The 17,010-nt window shown below is 39.9% G+C and overlaps 1 protein-coding gene and 1 long non-coding RNA gene across 16 annotated transcripts in view; one reads left to right on the top strand and one right to left on the bottom strand.

Moving 5' to 3' along the window:
- LOC131103776 (uncharacterized) overlaps positions 1–10,941 on the top strand; it is a 49,320-nt gene extending 38,379 nt beyond the window's left edge. For 7 of the 10 annotated variants that reach the window (XR_009119674.1, XR_009119673.1, XR_009119670.1 and 4 more), the window contains 4 exons: positions 4,494–4,594; positions 6,992–7,271; positions 7,371–7,422; positions 9,413–10,941. This is a non-coding gene — a long non-coding RNA (uncharacterized LOC131103776). Of the gene's footprint in view, positions 1–3,925; positions 3,961–4,483; positions 4,595–6,991; positions 7,272–7,370; positions 7,423–9,412 lie in introns of all 10 variants that reach the window. The other 3 variants (XR_009119675.1, XR_009119677.1, XR_009119676.1) reach the window with 3 other exon arrangements.
- Positions 1–17,010, bottom strand: part of col5a3a (collagen, type V, alpha 3a) — a 168,148-nt gene that overhangs the window by 11,649 nt on the left and 139,489 nt on the right. For all 6 annotated transcript variants that reach the window (XM_058050244.1, XM_058050243.1, XM_058050242.1 and 3 more), the window contains 25 exons: positions 16,956–17,000; positions 16,550–16,603; positions 14,809–14,853; positions 14,604–14,657; positions 13,435–13,479; positions 13,302–13,355; positions 13,121–13,228; positions 11,743–11,796; positions 11,427–11,480; positions 11,283–11,327; positions 11,083–11,136; positions 10,924–10,968; positions 10,755–10,808; positions 10,628–10,681; positions 9,581–9,634; positions 9,393–9,500; positions 9,057–9,146; positions 8,859–8,912; positions 7,158–7,265; positions 6,972–7,079; positions 6,769–6,822; positions 6,550–6,603; positions 6,367–6,474; positions 6,251–6,304; positions 2,026–2,079 (listed from right to left, as the gene is read on the bottom strand). In XM_058050244.1, coding sequence (XP_057906227.1) covers positions 2,026–2,079; positions 6,251–6,304; positions 6,367–6,474; positions 6,550–6,603; positions 6,769–6,822; positions 6,972–7,079; positions 7,158–7,265; positions 8,859–8,912; positions 9,057–9,146; positions 9,393–9,500; positions 9,581–9,634; positions 10,628–10,681; positions 10,755–10,808; positions 10,924–10,968; positions 11,083–11,136; positions 11,283–11,327; positions 11,427–11,480; positions 11,743–11,796; positions 13,121–13,228; positions 13,302–13,355; positions 13,435–13,479; positions 14,604–14,657; positions 14,809–14,853; positions 16,550–16,603; positions 16,956–17,000 — 1,611 coding nt within the window. The remainder of the gene's footprint in view (positions 1–2,025; positions 2,080–6,250; positions 6,305–6,366; positions 6,475–6,549; positions 6,604–6,768; positions 6,823–6,971; positions 7,080–7,157; positions 7,266–8,858; positions 8,913–9,056; positions 9,147–9,392; positions 9,501–9,580; positions 9,635–10,627; positions 10,682–10,754; positions 10,809–10,923; positions 10,969–11,082; positions 11,137–11,282; positions 11,328–11,426; positions 11,481–11,742; positions 11,797–13,120; positions 13,229–13,301; positions 13,356–13,434; positions 13,480–14,603; positions 14,658–14,808; positions 14,854–16,549; positions 16,604–16,955; positions 17,001–17,010) is intronic.

Genomic DNA, 17,010 nt, shown 5'->3' with positions numbered 1-17,010 from the left:
GCAGTAAATAGAATCTGTGTGGAGGATTATATCCTTAGACTCTTTTAATAATTCAACTTGCAAAGGCAGATGGGAGGCTGCAGTCCAATCGAAGAAACTATACTCTCTAAACGTCTGCGGTGTATCAGGATATGTCTGGACTTTGTCCTTAGACCAGGGGTGTCCCACCGAGGGTCGCATTCTAAAAAATGGAGGGCCATTATGCCTTTTTGTCATTTTTTTTTTAAACTTAAAAAATATATTTTATTGTTTAGTTATATTTCTAGAGTCAACAACAGGTCAATAAAATAAAAAAAAAACAATCTGTAAAGTAAAATTATTATTCAAATAAAATTATTATTTATTCAAAATTATTTAAATTTGTGCAATTTACTGTTTACACTGTACATTGATTTGATTTGATTCTATATATCTATCTAGTATCTATCTAGCTATCTATCTAGTATTTATCTATCTATCTAGTCTCTATCAAGTATCTATCTATCTAGTATCTATCTATCTAGTATCTATCTATCTAGTATCTATCTATCTAGTATCTATCTATCTAGTCTCTATCTATCTAGTATCTATCATCTAGTATCTATCTATCTAGTATCTATCTATCTCTATCTAGTATCTATCTATCTATCTATCTATCTATCTAGTATCTATCTATCTCTATCTAGTATCTATCTAGTATCTATCTATCTCTATCTAGTATCTATCTATCTCTATCTAGTATCTATCTATCTCTATCTAGTATCTATCTATCTAGTATCTATCTATCTCTATCTAGTATCTATCTATCTAGTATCTATCTATCTCTATCTAGTATCTATCTATCTAGTATCTATCTATCTATCTCTATCTAGTATCTATCTATCTAGTATCTATCTCTATCTATCTAGTATCTATCTAGTATCTATCTAGTATCTATCTATGTAGTATGTACTTTATAGATAGTTTATAGCACTTTGGACACCCATGCATTGTATAGTAAAGGATAGTAAATGTTATGTCCTGAGATTGAAATGGTCTGTGAGTGATCATTTGCTAAACCACCATGTTGCCTTTATGAATTACTCAGGCATGCAACCGACTATCTTTTGAATATTGCATATTTTTCCAGCTGGGTGAACATTAATAAGCTGTTTCAGTGACACTAAATTATGACATATTTAATAGTTAGGGGCTGAATAGAAAGCTTGTTTATATTGGTATTCACTTTAGATTACAGTGTATGAACAGTATGCATGTACTATTCCACTTTTTTAGCCATTTGTCAGTGTGCCTTTCTTCTAACGTCTGATTGGCTGAGAAGGCTATGATTATGGATGGCTGGTAGTCTGACTCTGAAGGTCTTATAGAGGAGGTTTGACATGTGCTTGATGGTGTTTGTGATCCATTGTGATGCTACCCATCTCTGTGTGGAGTTTGCATGTTCTCCCCGTGTATGCGTGGGTTTTCTCCGGGTACTCCGGTTTCCTCCCACATTCCAAAAACATGTAGTATTATATAGTTATTTTACTATTATATTGGGTAAAAGGAGTGTAAAAGTGACTATAGGGGTGTTATTTTATGTACGGAGGGCTCTAATAATCATGTTAAAAAAAGCGTATTTAGTACGTATGTGCCTCTGTAGCGCTGTGTGTTTTTTTTTTTATTAAAAATTAATAATGATCGGTTCAGTGGTTAGCCCGGAGACCTCATAGCTAGGAGACCCGAGTTCGATTCCACCCTTGGCCATCTCTGTGTGGAGTTTGCATGTTCTCCCCGTGCATGCGTGGGTTTTCTCCGGGTACTCCGGTTTCCTCCCACATTCCAAAAACATGCTAGGTTAATTAGCGACTCCAAATTGTCCATAGGTATGAATGTGAGTGTGAATGGTTGTTTGTCTATATGTGCCCCGTGATTGGCTGGCGACCAGTCCAGGGTGTACCCCGCCTCTCGCTTTAAGACAGCTGGGATAGGCTCCAGCACCCCCCACGACCCTTGTGAGGAAAAGCGGTAGAAAACGAATGAATGAATGAATGTGATGCTACCTACCTCTGCACCAATTGGCCCTAGGGGGCCTCTGGGTCCATGCTGTCCCGGGGGTCCCTGTAAAAGAGACAAATGAAATGTTTTTGATAGGGTTACTAAAATATGAATGCGACTACAACTGACCAGTGTAATCAGTACAGTTAATCAATACAGTTAAAATGTACTCTGATGCGTATGCTATGCTAGCATGGTTGTTTGGTCAAATGTTAGCACCATTATCCCTGGTGTGCACCAAACAACAGGCCGAGACCCATCTTCAAAGATGGTCACATGACAAAAATCCCAGTGTGAACGGCTCAAAGTAAACACGAAGCATACCATTATACTGAATTAATTAAGTTTGGGCTGCACGGCGGGGGAGTGGTTAGTGTGCAGGCCACACAGCTAGGAGACCCGAGTTTGATGCCACCCTCGGGCCATCTCTGTGTGGAGTTTGCACGTTCTCCCTGTGCATGCGTGGGTTTTCTCCGGTTACTCCGGTTTCCTCCCACATTCCAAAAACATGCTAGGTTAATTAGCGACGCCAAATTGTCCATAGGTATGAATGTGAGTGTGAATGGTTGTTTGTCTATATGTGCCCTGTGATTGGCTGGTGACCAGTGTAGACCCTCGTGAGGATAAACGGTAGAAAATGAATGAATGAATAATATCAGTGACGTGATAAAGATGTCCAGTCCAGACAGGTCATTCCCGTCGATGCCCAGAGTTTGATTTTTCTCATTTGCTCCATCGCCGCTCTCTCTCTCTGTCACCTGCTGTTAGTAATAAGAAGGCTGTTATGAACAGGACCATATTCTCTCAGCCAACAGCGTGAGGACGTGATTGGACTGCTCATTGCGGCTCTACAGAGGGCCAAGCAATTAATCCGTAAGCGAGCTCAGTGTCTCAGCTGGAGAGGTGTGTGATACGCAGACAGGAAGCTAGCTCGTGTGACGCAGCATATGGGGGACACGTTTCGGGAGGCTTCTCCATCCGTAACGTTCAGACATGAATGAAGGTCTCGATTGTGTTTTTTTTTTTTTTTTTGGCTCCGTATCGTAACCTAATCTGGCCATGGAAGCGGTTGAGGAAGTTGCCGGAGCGTGTGTTCATGGTCGACGGCGCAGTGAAGATGACTGTCACAAAAGCAGGATGCTCATTAGTCAGCCAAGGCTTGGGCTAATCTGATTAGCAGCTGTCACGGCGTCTTCCTTCTCGCAGCCAGTGGCCCGCCTCTTCCTTCCACTCCATTGCGCCGCGTGCTTCCTCTCTGTCGCCCTCATGCCAGTCTTTTTGTGTCTATTTTCACTTTTCATTCACCAAGATGGTTTTTCTCATCCTGTAGTTGGTGTCTTTTATCGTACTTTTGTGAAAACACTGACGGTTGATTGCAGGACACTGCATCAATTTGGATGTTAGTTTACATAATAAAGTGTTGGAGCCGGAAGACTAAAGAGTGGCAATCTCGCTTACCCGAGATGCCACAAAATCCGGCTGATATTAAATTACTTTTTTTACACATACAATTATGGGATATTGCTACTCCAGCCTGTACTTTCGGATAGTTAGCGACAGCATCTGGTGTCTGAAATAGCGGTCAAACGATTGTTTTCAACAGGCACTACCTAGCTTCTGTTACAGCTCAGATACTTCCTCTTAAAGGTCCGTCAATTATGCAAGATATCACAATATTATGTGTCTGTCGAGCAGCCATCACCAAATAGTGGGCCTCGGTCCAGATATAGACCGAGTGAGTTCCCTTTACGGGCCTGTGACAAATTAAAGTGAATGGCAAATATGCTACAATAGATATACTGTAAATTCTACTCAAAAGGTATCTAGGAAATATACATACATGTATCAATACGAGTTTGAAATAGCTATTTTAACATCTACCCATAATGCATTAGTACCAAAAGAGCAGTTCTTTGCAGGACAAGTAACATAAAGAAGCCCAGAGTACAGAGCCCAGAGGGAGGCTGATGTCATTGCAGCGGCCCATTGACTGTGTTGCTTAGATGCAATGCCTTATGGGAAAAACTTTAATATGCTGGGCTTTTAAAGGGGCATTTTGGGTGAGTGTTCACTCAGGTCCGTATGGATATTGGGGTAAAACAAAGGAACATTGTTTGCAGCGATATTATCTGTGACAAAATCAATTTAGTTCTGTTATCTTATAAAAACAAAGCAGGTATCACGTTAATTGTTTTGTATTGAAACAATAGGAAGATGTGCAGGGTTTCATTAATATTTGCTATTCATAGCCTGAAGTTTTGCTAACTATCCGTCAGTCGGCTACAGACGTGGGATCTATAAGATCCATCATGTTGTTTTTCTTCAGCGTGGGGCCTGTGACAAATTAAAGTGAATGGCAAATATGCTACAATAGATATACTGTAAATTCTACTCAAAAGGTATCTAGGAAATATACATTCATGTACCAATACGAGTTTCAAATAGCTGCTATTTTAACATCTAGCAGTTCTTTGCAGGACAAGTAACATAAAGGAGCCCAGAGTACAGAGCCCAGAGGGAGGCTGACGTCATTGCAGCGCCTCGATGACTGCGTTGCTGCGTTAAAGGGGCCTGTTGGGTGAGTGTTCACTAAGGACCGTATGGATATTGGGGCAAAACAAAGAAACTTTGTTGAAATATTACCTGTGACAAAATCAATCAAATCCCAATGTCAGCTACAACAGTTACAAGAGCATCTGGAACTTTAACAGAGGATGTACTGTTGCAGCTAACACTAAATTTGTATTATTATTAGTATTATTATTTATGTGAAATTTGGTTCTGTTGTCTTATAAACACAATGCAGTATCACATTAATTGTTTGGTATTGAAACGATAGGGAGACGTGCAGGGTTTCATTAATATTTGCTATTCATAGCCCGAAGTTTTGCTAACTATCCGTCATTCGGCTACAGACGTGGAAGCTATAAGATCCATCATGTTGTTTTTCTTCAGCGTAGGACTGCAACGAACGAGACCCAGACCTTAGACTGTGTTGGTTTGCGTGCACAGTATGACAATACTGTAGATCAGTCAGAGTACATCAAAAATATGCTCTTCAGTCTGCCATCTTGCATCAAATCGAAAAACAATATTGAGACTAATCTTGTCAGAGCAATGCATCCATGCAACATTCAAGACAGCGACCTATCATTTGTCATTCAAGCGTTGTACAAAAGCCTGTGACCGCAATAGGGTTCATGAGTTTGACAAAGCAGCACAATCATCCGTCACTATAGAACAATGTATAGGCAGAACATTACTTTTGTGAAAGTAATGAGCTGTAACAGGCTGCCTAGTGTACTACTGTCTTTGCATTATTCTGTTATTGCTCTCCTAAAAGTAAGAAAAAGAAACGTACAGTTTATCTGCATTGCCTCGAAAATTGCTTATAAATAATAATGAGGTATATGCATATAGACATGATGGCCGTAAGCAAAAAAAAAAAAAGTACCGGACACTCAAATTCCAACTTTCTTTCATGTTGAGCTGACATCAGCTCCTCACGGATGCAGATTATATCATAATCTGCTCCAGGCACAGCTCACTGGGAATATACTGTACTGTACAGGAACATCCATTGGAAAAGAGGAAAGAGTTTGTTTTTTTTTTAAGACCTGAAGGAGACCGCATCTAAATATTCTACCGCAAGGGGTGACGTAAAGTGGAGGCTTTTATTATAAGTACAACTTCATGGTTAAAATGCGATACGGAGCAAAATCTACACACAAAATTAATTAATCCTTCATTCATTTTTATTTATCCATCGACGCCAAAGATGTATTTATACGTCTTTTACGTTTTTGTGTGTCTTGTAAAATTTAATTTAATTTACTTTACTTTACTTTACTTTACTTTACTTTACTTTACTTTACTTTACTTTACTTTACTTTAATTTAATTTAATGCTGCACAGCGGTCGAGTGGTTAGCGCGCAGACTTCACAGCTAGGAGACCAGGGTTCAATTCCACCCTCGGCCATCTCTGTGTGGAGTTTGCATGTTCTCCCCGTGCATGCGTGGGTTTTCTCCAGGTACTCCGGTTTCCTCCCACATTCCAAAAACATGCTAGGTTAATTGGCGACTCCAAATTGTCCATAGGTATGAATGTGAGTGTGAATGGTTGTTTGTCTATATGTGCCCTGTGATTGGCTGGCCACCAGTCCAGGGTGTACCCCCGAAGACCCCTGCGACCCTCGTGAGGAAAAAGCAGTAGAAAATGAATGAATTACTCACCAGTGAGCCAACATGCCCACTCTCTCCTTTTTCTCCAGGTAGTCCTGGCATTCCCTGTGCATGAAAACACGGATTCAATACTACATCTTGATGATGCAATCAGTATTCCGTATTACCTGTAAACCCGCTGGACCATTTGCTCCCTTAAACCCCCTCAGTCCTTCATCTCCTTTTGCCCCGTTCATTCCCTGGTGCCCACGAGGACCTGGTTCACCATCGGCTCCCTGAAGCACAAGTTAGATCAGCGCCCCTAAACACATCCACATTCCTGCATTGTTGCGTGACTTTTGGCGGCATACGTGCAATCCCGGCTGTCCCGCAGGTCCTTGAGTTCCAATAGGTCCTGGCGGGCCCTAAAAAGGGAGCCTGAGTGTTAAATACTGATTAAAGCCATCTGTTCATTATACAGCAGGGTGCATTGTCAAGACTAAGTGTTATCATAATGAGTTGTCCCAAACCAATTAGGAAGTCGGGATGTTCTCTACCTCCCGCTGATGCGAGTCGAAATTCATACTCACTGCTTCTCCTTTATCTCCCTTGCTTCCCTTCTGACCGGGTCCTCCTGTCTCACCCTGGGAGGACAAATGTACAAGTGTCAGCACAGTAGGAGTCATTCTCTAGTCCTCAAAGTATTCCCATATTTGACTCCAAGGGACTGTTTTCACTGCAAAATCTAAATATTTGAAGGTACAACTCCAGTGACAAGAATATAAAAAAAAACCTTGTCTCCATCTTCTCCAGGTGGCCCAGGAGGTCCCACAGGCCCTGGCAGCCCCACAGGTCCGTGTTCCCCATCTTGTCCAGCTGGCCCCACGGGTCCCTTGTCTCCCTGAAGAACAAAGCCATCCAATCTGTTATGCTCACAAAGCATCATCAAACTGGACTGGGAATTTTGGAAAAATCTTACCGGTTCGCCTTTATCTCCGAGCGGCCCTGCGGGGCCCACATTGCCAGGCCGCCCTGGCTGTCCTATAGCACCAGCTGGCCCGTCGGGTCCCCTCTCTCCGGTGGCGCCCTAGGGGTCAGTATCCAATGAAATAATGGTAGGATTTGGAAAGTTGCACATTTGTATGTGGCATAAACATCCCTATAATAACAGTAGCTTCTTATTTTGCTTCAGGTACACTCATTGTGAGCGACTCCGAGTCCGAGACCGTGGACATACTGAGCGGGTAAGCTTGTTGCCATCACACGTGCACTGATATCATAATCAGCAGAAACAACCGACACATATCCGAACCTATATTTCATTTTCATGCTAATAGTGTTAGCATTCTACACACCAGGGGAATCACTAGGCAATCCAAAAAATCCCAAAAAATCCAAAAAACAAATAACGAACAAGAACCGGGATATAACTTTCCTACTTTTGGACAGATTTAGTCGAGATATTCAATTGTTTTAGGCCACCATTAAATTTACACAAGTACACACAATATGGTTAGCGTTAGACCTCATCGCTTGGAGACCCGGGTTCAATTCCACCCTCGGCCATCTCTGTGTGGAGTTTGCATGTTCTCCCCGTGCATGCGTGGGTTTTCTCCGGGTACTCCGGTTTCCTCCCACATTCCAAAAACATGCTAGGTTAATTAGCGACTCCAAATTGTCCATAGGTATGAATGTGAGTGTGAATGGTTGTTTGTCTATATGTGCCCTGTGATTGGCTGGCTCTCGCCCGAAGACAGCTGGGATAGGCTCCAGCACCCCTGCGACCCTTGTGAGGATAAGTGGTAGAAAACGAATGAATGAATGAATGAATACACTCAATGTACACTGCAAAACCACTGCTAAGTTCTGCAACCATTCTGTCCAGTGGACAGTGATCAATTATATAATAATCATTATTATATTATTAATTAGCCTATTATTACTATCATCATTCTTCTTCTTCTGATTATTACTACTAGTAGTAGTAGTAGTAGGCTAGTATTAGCCTGCTTATTGGCTTGCTTATTAGCCTGCTCTTGCCCGATTATGAAATTTGTCAGAGATTTAAAAAAAATATATGTATATATATATATATATATTAAAAAATATCAAATTATTTACAAATATTCATTCATTCACTACCGCTTTTTCCTCACGATGGTCGCGAGGGGTGCTGGAGCCTATCCCAGCTGTCTTCGGGGCGAGAGGCGGGGTACACCCTGGACTGGTCGCCAGCCAGCCAATCACAGGGCACATATAGACAAACAACCATTCACACTCACATTCATACCTATGGACAATTTGGAGTCGCTAATTAACCTAGCATGTTTTTGGAATGTGGGAGGAAACCGGAGTACCCGGAGAAAACCCACGCATGCACGGGGAGAACATGCAAACTCCACACAGAGTAAGGAGAGAGGAATCAAACTCAGGTCTTCTAGCTGTGTGGCCTGTACGCTAACCACTCATCCACCATGCAGCATGTATGTGTCACATATGGATGTTGTTTTCCTGTTTTAACTTCACACAGAGATGGCCGAGGGTGGAATTGAACCCTGGTATTTACAAATTATTATTTAATTAAATAAGTATTTACTTAAGAACATTTTAGGGGGACTGAAGCCCCCCCCTAAAATGACATCACTGCTAGACACCCTAAGTGTGTGAAGTGAGGACTTACAATGAGCCCTGCAACACCCGGTACACCCTCTCCTCCTTTTAAGCCTGCAGGACCCTGTGGGGGGGGGAGACACATGCAACTTTGCAATCAAACCGTCTGATTTTCAGTATTGTGGCATCAAGACATCTCAACCATATTGTCATGAAATGCTACACATTTTAGCACAACTTCCTGTCCGCGAATGAGATTTTTCATTACCGTCGCACCAGGGATCCCTCTGCTTCCTCTAAATCCTTGGAGACCCGCTGGGCCGCTCTTTCCCGGTGCTCCAGGTGGGCCTGGGTCTCCCTGGAAACCACATGAACACACATGATTAGAAGGAGAAAAAAAAGCAAGTGGCGAGCAGACACTTGGGAGTCATATGATGAAAGAATATTAATCTTTTTGGAATGATTCCTTTATTCACGTTCAATTCCCTCCCAGACTAAAATGTTAGAATGCTGTGGCACTATTCAGAGTACGTCCTTGGGTGTTCTTCTAAAAGACTGATGATGAAGTGATACAGCAAACTAATTATGATGAAAAACAACTCACCTTGGTTCCTTCCTTTCCAGCTGATCCAGGTAGTCCTTGCTCACCAGGTGGTCCTGGTGAACCAGGATGACCTCTGTCTCCAGTGGGTCCAGTTTCACCAGATTTTCCCTACAGTACAGTACAGTACAGTTTTCAAGTAGTATTGGATGGTGGTAAAATATAAGTATAGGTAAGTATAACGCTCTTACCTGTGGTCCTACAACACCTGGTGGGCCTGGAGGACCAGTTTTGCCTTGGAAGCCCTAATAAGTACAAACATTTAGGTCAAATGTTGTTAGCTTAGAGGCCCATATACAAATATATTTATAATATATACATTTATTTATAAAATTTATAATATGAAATGTATTTTATTTTAATTTTGTAATGATTTTTTTCAATAAATTGCAATATTTTAAAATTACTTTATATAACAAAACAAATTAAAATATTTAGAATAATACTGTTTGTAATACAAAAATATATACTAAAAATAGAAATAAATTAACAAAAAATAATTTAAAGATGAAAAAATATATGATAGGGCTGCAAGGTGGACCCGTGGTTAGCACGTGGGCCTCACTGCTAGGAGACCCGAGTTCGATTCCACCCTCGGCTATCTCTGTGTGGAGTTTGCATGTTCTCCCCATACATATATTCCATTTATATTTATTTAGATTTTTAGTTTTATATTTTATATAATTTTTTATTTTTATTTTATTTTGAATTTTTTTTAAATAATTATTTAATGGTCATTAATTTCTCTGGGTATTCCGGCTTCCTCCCACATTCCAAATAACATGCTAACTCCAAATTGTCCATAGGTATGAATGTGAGTGTGAATGGTTGTTTGTCTATATGTGCCCAGTGATTGGCTGGCCACCAGTCCAGGGTGTACCCCGCCCTCTCAGCCAAAGACAGCTGGGATAGGCTCCAGCACCTACCGCAACCCTCATGAGGATAAGCGGTAGAAAATGAATGAATTAATGAAAATATATGATAAAAATGTATTGTTTATATGTGATTATATTGTCATTGTCTCATTAAACGGTAGCATTGGTATCACCTCACCTATTTTTGAGGGAAAAAAAATCTACATTTATCTATTCATATGGACGACAGACCCAGCGATTGACTAATGCCTGGCATATATTAGAGTGGAAGACATGCTGTAGTTTAATTAAAGACGTGAGTTATGTTTTTTTTTATCCTTTGAAATGTCATAAAGTCAAAGTCTGAAACTTTTTTGTACTTACAGGCTCGCCTCTCTGGCCAGGATGACCCGGGAGTCCATCTTTACCAGGCGGACCCTGAAAATGTGTTTTTTTTTTTTGTTATTTGAAGTAAATCAAAATGTATAAAATAAATAAAATGTCTACTTACAGTTGGTCCTTTTGGTCCTGTTTCTCCGTGCCTTCCCTGTGGCCCTTGGGGACCCTGAAGCAATAAATAAAATACAATATTTCTTGTGTGACTCAAATTAATGATAGTTTTGAGCGGAGGTTATCGAAAATGACCATAGTATTCTGGCACTTATGAGTCAAGACATTACCAGTTCCCCAGGGGATCCTTGAGGGCCATCTTGTCCTCCTGAACCCTGTTGGAATAAATTAAATAAATGTGACAAAAGCGCTCCTTCTTACTCGCTTTTAGTTCACATTCATGTAAACGCTGTTGTCTATTTGATTTAAATACGGCGTCCAAAAATGACCTTATCTCCAGGCTTCCCAGTGGGACCTCTTGCTCCTCTTCCCCCTCTGGCTCCCTGGTGGGAAGAACAAGCAATCATTCACCTCAAGGTGGAAAATGACCACAGTGGCTGCCCTCCTATCACGGTTTAACTGTGTGTATCTAACAGTAGCAATAAAAAATCATAATATATGTCGGCTTGGCATCCATATCTCCACTCACATTAGGACCTCTTTGACCTCCAGATCCCGCCTGGCCAGCTGGACCCTGCATGAAAAAGATTGCAGGTTAATTATCAATACATTTTTATTGGCTCTTAATATTTAAAGCTACGGGATGTCGATTTCGATATGAGGGAGTTCTCACCCTTCGTCCTTTCTCTCCCGGGGCTCCAACCATACCCAGGAAGCCGACTGATCCCTGGAGAGACGCAAAAGAGGTTAATCAGCCTCGCTCCATCACCCACCGCCTCCAGTGTCTCATCAATGCATAATTAACCACTGTATCAAATTACAGCAAATCTAATTCATGAGACAACACGGTCTTTAAATACGCCATTCATCAGCCGCGGAATGAAATGGTGGCGCTAATGATCTGTTAATAAAAGAGCGAATCGATCATCATTTCAGACGTAATCCGCTCCGAGACGCACCATTTGGAAAGACAACAAATGCTAGATTACCTTAGACCCTTGACGTCCCGGGTATCCAGGCAGTCCTGGTACTCCAAGGTGACCCTGAAGAGACATTGCATGAAAATGTATCATCCCCCTTTCTTGTTTGTCCTACTTATGATAGAAGAGGCGTTCAAGTGGTCACGTTCAAGTTTTGGGTTCTTATGATATTGGAAATAAAAAGCTGGCTTCGCTACACAGCTTTAAAGGAAACCTACTACAGTAAACCTCGGATATATCGGACTCGGATATATCGGAAATTCACTCACAACGGACAGATAAAAAAGAACCGATTTTTCTGTAATGCATTTCCAATAAAAATTCATTGCATATATCGGATTTTTTTATAACGGATTTCGCCTATTTCGGACAAAATCTCCAGTCCCGCTCCAATACATTTCCATTAAATTTCCCTCGCATATATCGGATGGCCGCATCGTGGTGCTCCGATTCGCCGAATTGTGACAGGCCGCTATACAACGTCATTTGCAGCGTTTGCACCGTTGCCTGTGTGTCCAGGTACATTGGAAACATAGTCAAGGAAGTGCCTTTTTATAACGGATAAAATCCGATTTACGCATATACCGTATATAAATCCGATATATGCGTAAAACAGACATTTTTCGGTATACGCATATAACGGATTTCGCTTATATCGGACAAAACCAGTGGGAACAATTGAATCCGATATATCCGAGGTTTACTGTATACTCATTTTCGGGTAGTGGATTCCTATAGAGCAGGTACACACAATAACCCACGCAGAAAGCTTTCAAGATCTTCCAGACTCTGTGCCTCCCCCTGAAGTTTTTCCTTGTGTTGCCTGCATCCTGCCCAAATGGTCCGTGTAATTTTCTCCACCTCCGCCACTGTGATTGGTCCAAAGTGCTCTCAAGGACTTCTGGACAGCTGCCGAACCCTTTTTGGGGTTCAAAATAAGGACACTGGAATTGTTACTTATATTTTTGCTCTTCTGACTCTCCAACCAAGTAACGTTGGAAAGACGTCAGACTTCAGCAAGAGTTTGGCGGATAGTCCTGCTTCATATTGGCCCATTTGACACATGAGCATATTTTCCGGGAATCAGAAACTCCAATCGTTTCTGTCTGATGCTTGCCTCAGCTAAACAAAATTAGCTTTGCCTGTTGGAAACATTTGCAAAACTGGGCATGCCCATTGCAGTGACATCAGTGGTACCTAGTGTTAAAAAAACCCAGCATGCAGAGTCAACCACAACTGCTTTCAGGCCTCACTTCTGATGAACAGCTTGTTAGCTGACATAGCATCGTTTAACAAGAGATTGCAATGCAGTAACAACATTTATAGGTCAGAAAAGCATAAAAGGACCTATATTGTGGGACCTCTACAACGGGACCTTTCACCATACCTTCTCACCAGCAATCCCAAGAGGTCCTGTATCTCCCATGGCTCCTTCTTGGCCCTTTAGCCCCTCTGGTCCATCCTCTCCACGGGCACCCGGAACCCCACTATCACCCTGAAAGTGTAGGGTGAGAAAATGGGCATTTACTCTGCAGAGACAATAACTTGACTTGTAAGGGGGCACTCACCCGGTCTCCCTTGAGGCCCATGTCCCCTTTGAAGCCAGGGAAGCCATCTTCTCCCTAATGAGGGAGAGGAAAGTAAATAAAATGCCATGATTACGCTATTGTGATATCAAAATCTGTCTTCTGCATAACTCACCTTCTCTCCTTTGCTGCCCTTTAAACCTCTAACACCGTCTGCCCCCTTTAAAAAAAATAAAGAAAACTTAAGATTTAATAAGTCACCATTGGTGGGTGGTCACGTCAACACACTGGCCACTTCATTGGGCACAATGTATTGAAATGTCTTTGAAAAATGTACGGTAATCATTTTACTGTAAAAATTTAATATAAAAATATAAATAAATATAAATGGAATATATGTATGTGTATATTCATGTTTTAATTTAAAATAATAAAAAATATATATGTATTCATGTATTTTTTTCAATACATTTTAAATAATTTTATTTGAATAATATGAGACAAATATGTATTGTTTCAATATATATATATCAAATATCGGGCAAGATTTTACGACAAAGCTTATCTTATTTGAAAGCCATTTATCCACTACACTTAAAACTTAAAGGCACAACAATAATAATTAATAAGTCAATAAATAATAAGCTACCATTGGTGGGTGTGCACGTCAACACACTGGCCACTTCATTGGGCACAATGCATTGAAATGTATGTATTTGAAAAATGCACGTAATGTATGTAATCATTTTACTGTAAAAAATTGAATACAAAATATAAAAATAAAATTTTAATAAATATAAATGGAATATATGTACGTGTATATTCATGTTTTAATTTGAAATAATAAAAAATATATGTATTGAATATAAAATATAAAAATATAAATAAATATAAATGGAATATATGTACGTGTATATTCATGTTTTAATTTAAAATAATAAAAAATATATGTATTCATGCATTTTTTTCAATATATTTTAAATAATTTTATTTGAATAATAGGAGACAAATATGTATTGTTTCAATATATATATATCAAATTTCGGGCAAGATTTTTACTACAAAGCTTATCTTATTTGAAAGCCATTTATCCACTACACTTAAAACATAAAAGGCACAACACAATTACCCCCCCCCCCCGCCACACACACACACACACACGCGCAATCTATCTAAATGTGCCATGCCTCCTGTCCATGCACTTTGTCGGATGTCCCCTTGAGAAGCAAGGAGTTTCTGTCCATCTGTCACTTGTCACTTATAGGTACAAAAAAACAGCTTGTCCACCAAATGAAGTACAATATAGAATAGTGTGTGTAGAATGATTTATAGTGGACGTCTCACCTTGACTCCACGGGTCCCTGGGTACCCAATTGGCCCTTGGATGCCTGGTACTCCCTGCATATGACACATTATACATATTTATATGTGATGTTGTTCTAAGCACAATCAACACAGACTGTCATTTAAACACAGTATATAGAGTATAACCCTTATATTTTACTATCACACTATAGAGTGAACCAGTCTGTGACATGCAGTTACCCACTTGGATGCCTTTGTCTCCTGGGGGGCCCTCTCTTCCTGGGTGACCCTGCAGCAAGAGAATGGGTTAGCAGCAGCGCTATTGTAAATACACTGCAGGATTTCTGATTGGATTTTCTGGCTGCAGCTAGGCAGTATAACAAGAGGATAGGCGGAGTCAGGCTCCATTAAAACGTGATGCGGCGTAATGGAAAGGAGCATCAAGTAAGAACCTATATTTTGATATTTTTTTTGTAATGTAATCACATACGGCGGAACTTTGAAGATGGTTTCCCTCATTGGAAATAATGTAAATCGAATTAATCTGTCCTAGGGTCAAACTCTGGCCATATTGAAACATTTTAATACTTTTTTATACTATACATTTTATACTTTTTATACCTGCTGTGCCCTGCTTTTAGCCATGTTTTAGCTGTATATAAACCAATGAATGTTGTATTTTAATAATAATAATGATACATTTTATTTGTATAGCGCTTTTCAAAATACTCAACACTTGACAGAAAAATGGAGTTGAATAAAAACAAGTAAACAGTGTAAAAGATACGTTAAAATACAACATTCATTCGTTTATACACAGTTAAAACATGAGTAAAAGCGGGGCGGGGCACAGCAGTCAGGTATAAAAAAGTATCTTTTACTCAAAGCGCTATACAAATAAAATGTATTATTATTTTATTTTTTTTACCTTTATAATCAGGCTTAACTGTCTTACAATTGCTATTGTTGACTTATTGACATAATTTGTACTGAGCAGTCTGGACATGTACTTCTTTCCTGTTCTATGGTTAACATCATACATGTTGCCATGGTCCTGTACTATGATGGCATCACACACACAAAAATACACCAAAAAAGCAAAACATGCAAGATGGAATTTGGTGCAATTTTAGATGTAAATTTCACAACATTTACAGTACAGTTACTTCACTATTTATATAATAATTACTGTATGCATAGTAGTCACATATATGTACAGTATATACTGTACATATAGAGTATGTATATATACACTGCTATATTATAAAGCATGAACCTATATTTTGACATTTTTTTGTAATATAATCAGATACGGTGGAACTTTGAAGATGGTTTCCCTCATTGGAAATAATGTCAATCAAATTAGTCTGTCCTAGGGTCAAACTCTGGCCATATTGAAACATTTTTATACTTTTTTATACTATACATTTTATACTTTTTATAGCTGCTGTGCCCTGCTTTTACCCATGTTTTAGCTGTGTAGAAACCAATGAATGTTGGATTTTAATGTCTTTTACTTGCTTTTATTCAACTCCATTTTTTCTGTAAATCTTGAAAAGCGCTATACAAATAAAATGTATTATTATTTATTAATATTTATTAACCTTTATAATCAGGCTTAACTGTCTTACAATTGTTATTGTTGACTTATTGGCACCATTTGTACTGAGCAGCCTGGACATGTACTACTTTCCTGTTTTGCCGTTTCCTGTTCTATGGTTATCATCCTACATGTTGCCATCACTGGTCCTGTACTATGATGGCATCACACACAAAAAGACAACAAAAAGACAACAAAAAACATGCAAAATGGAATTTGGTGCAATTTTAGATGTAAATTTCACAACATTTACAGTACAGTTACTTTACTATTTATATAATAATTACTGTATGCGTAGTAGTCACATACATGTACAGTGCATTCTGTACATATAGAGTATGTATATACACGGTTATATTATAAAGTATATTTTGTGTGCACTTACAGGGGGGCCGTCAATGCCTGGTATTCCTTGCATACCCTGTTTCCCATGGAGACCCTGTATTGCAGAGAACAGCATATCATTTCATATTCATACACCCAAATATGCTTTGTTGCTGCCCTTCAATCAAACACATTTTAAAAAACAAAAAGTCGTCTTTGTCCCTCTATTTTTTTTGTCTTATCAGTCGGGCTTCTTGATGCACAAAAGCCAAGGCCGTCCATAATGTCTGATGTTATTTTTTTTTAGGGATTGATTTGCTGTCTGCATCAATCCTGTCAGTGGTTAGTTGAGTTGTACCGTCCTTCACCGCCGCTGCTGCTAGACTTGCCCCTGAGCGTATAGCGACAGCGGGTGAAGAGGTCAAGGGTTTAATTCCAGAAATAAAAGTGAGAGACATGCCACCCACCTTCTCTCCCGGGAGCCCGATGGGACCCTGGGGTCCTGGCAATCCCTGCGGCAGA

This window comes from Doryrhamphus excisus, chromosome 15 (assembly GCF_030265055.1).
Source record: "Doryrhamphus excisus isolate RoL2022-K1 chromosome 15, RoL_Dexc_1.0, whole genome shotgun sequence".
NCBI classification, from domain to species: Eukaryota; Metazoa; Chordata; class Actinopteri; order Syngnathiformes; family Syngnathidae; genus Doryrhamphus; species Doryrhamphus excisus.
The sequence above is the reverse complement of the archived record's forward strand: the minus strand, read 5'-3'. Positions and strand labels throughout refer to the sequence as shown.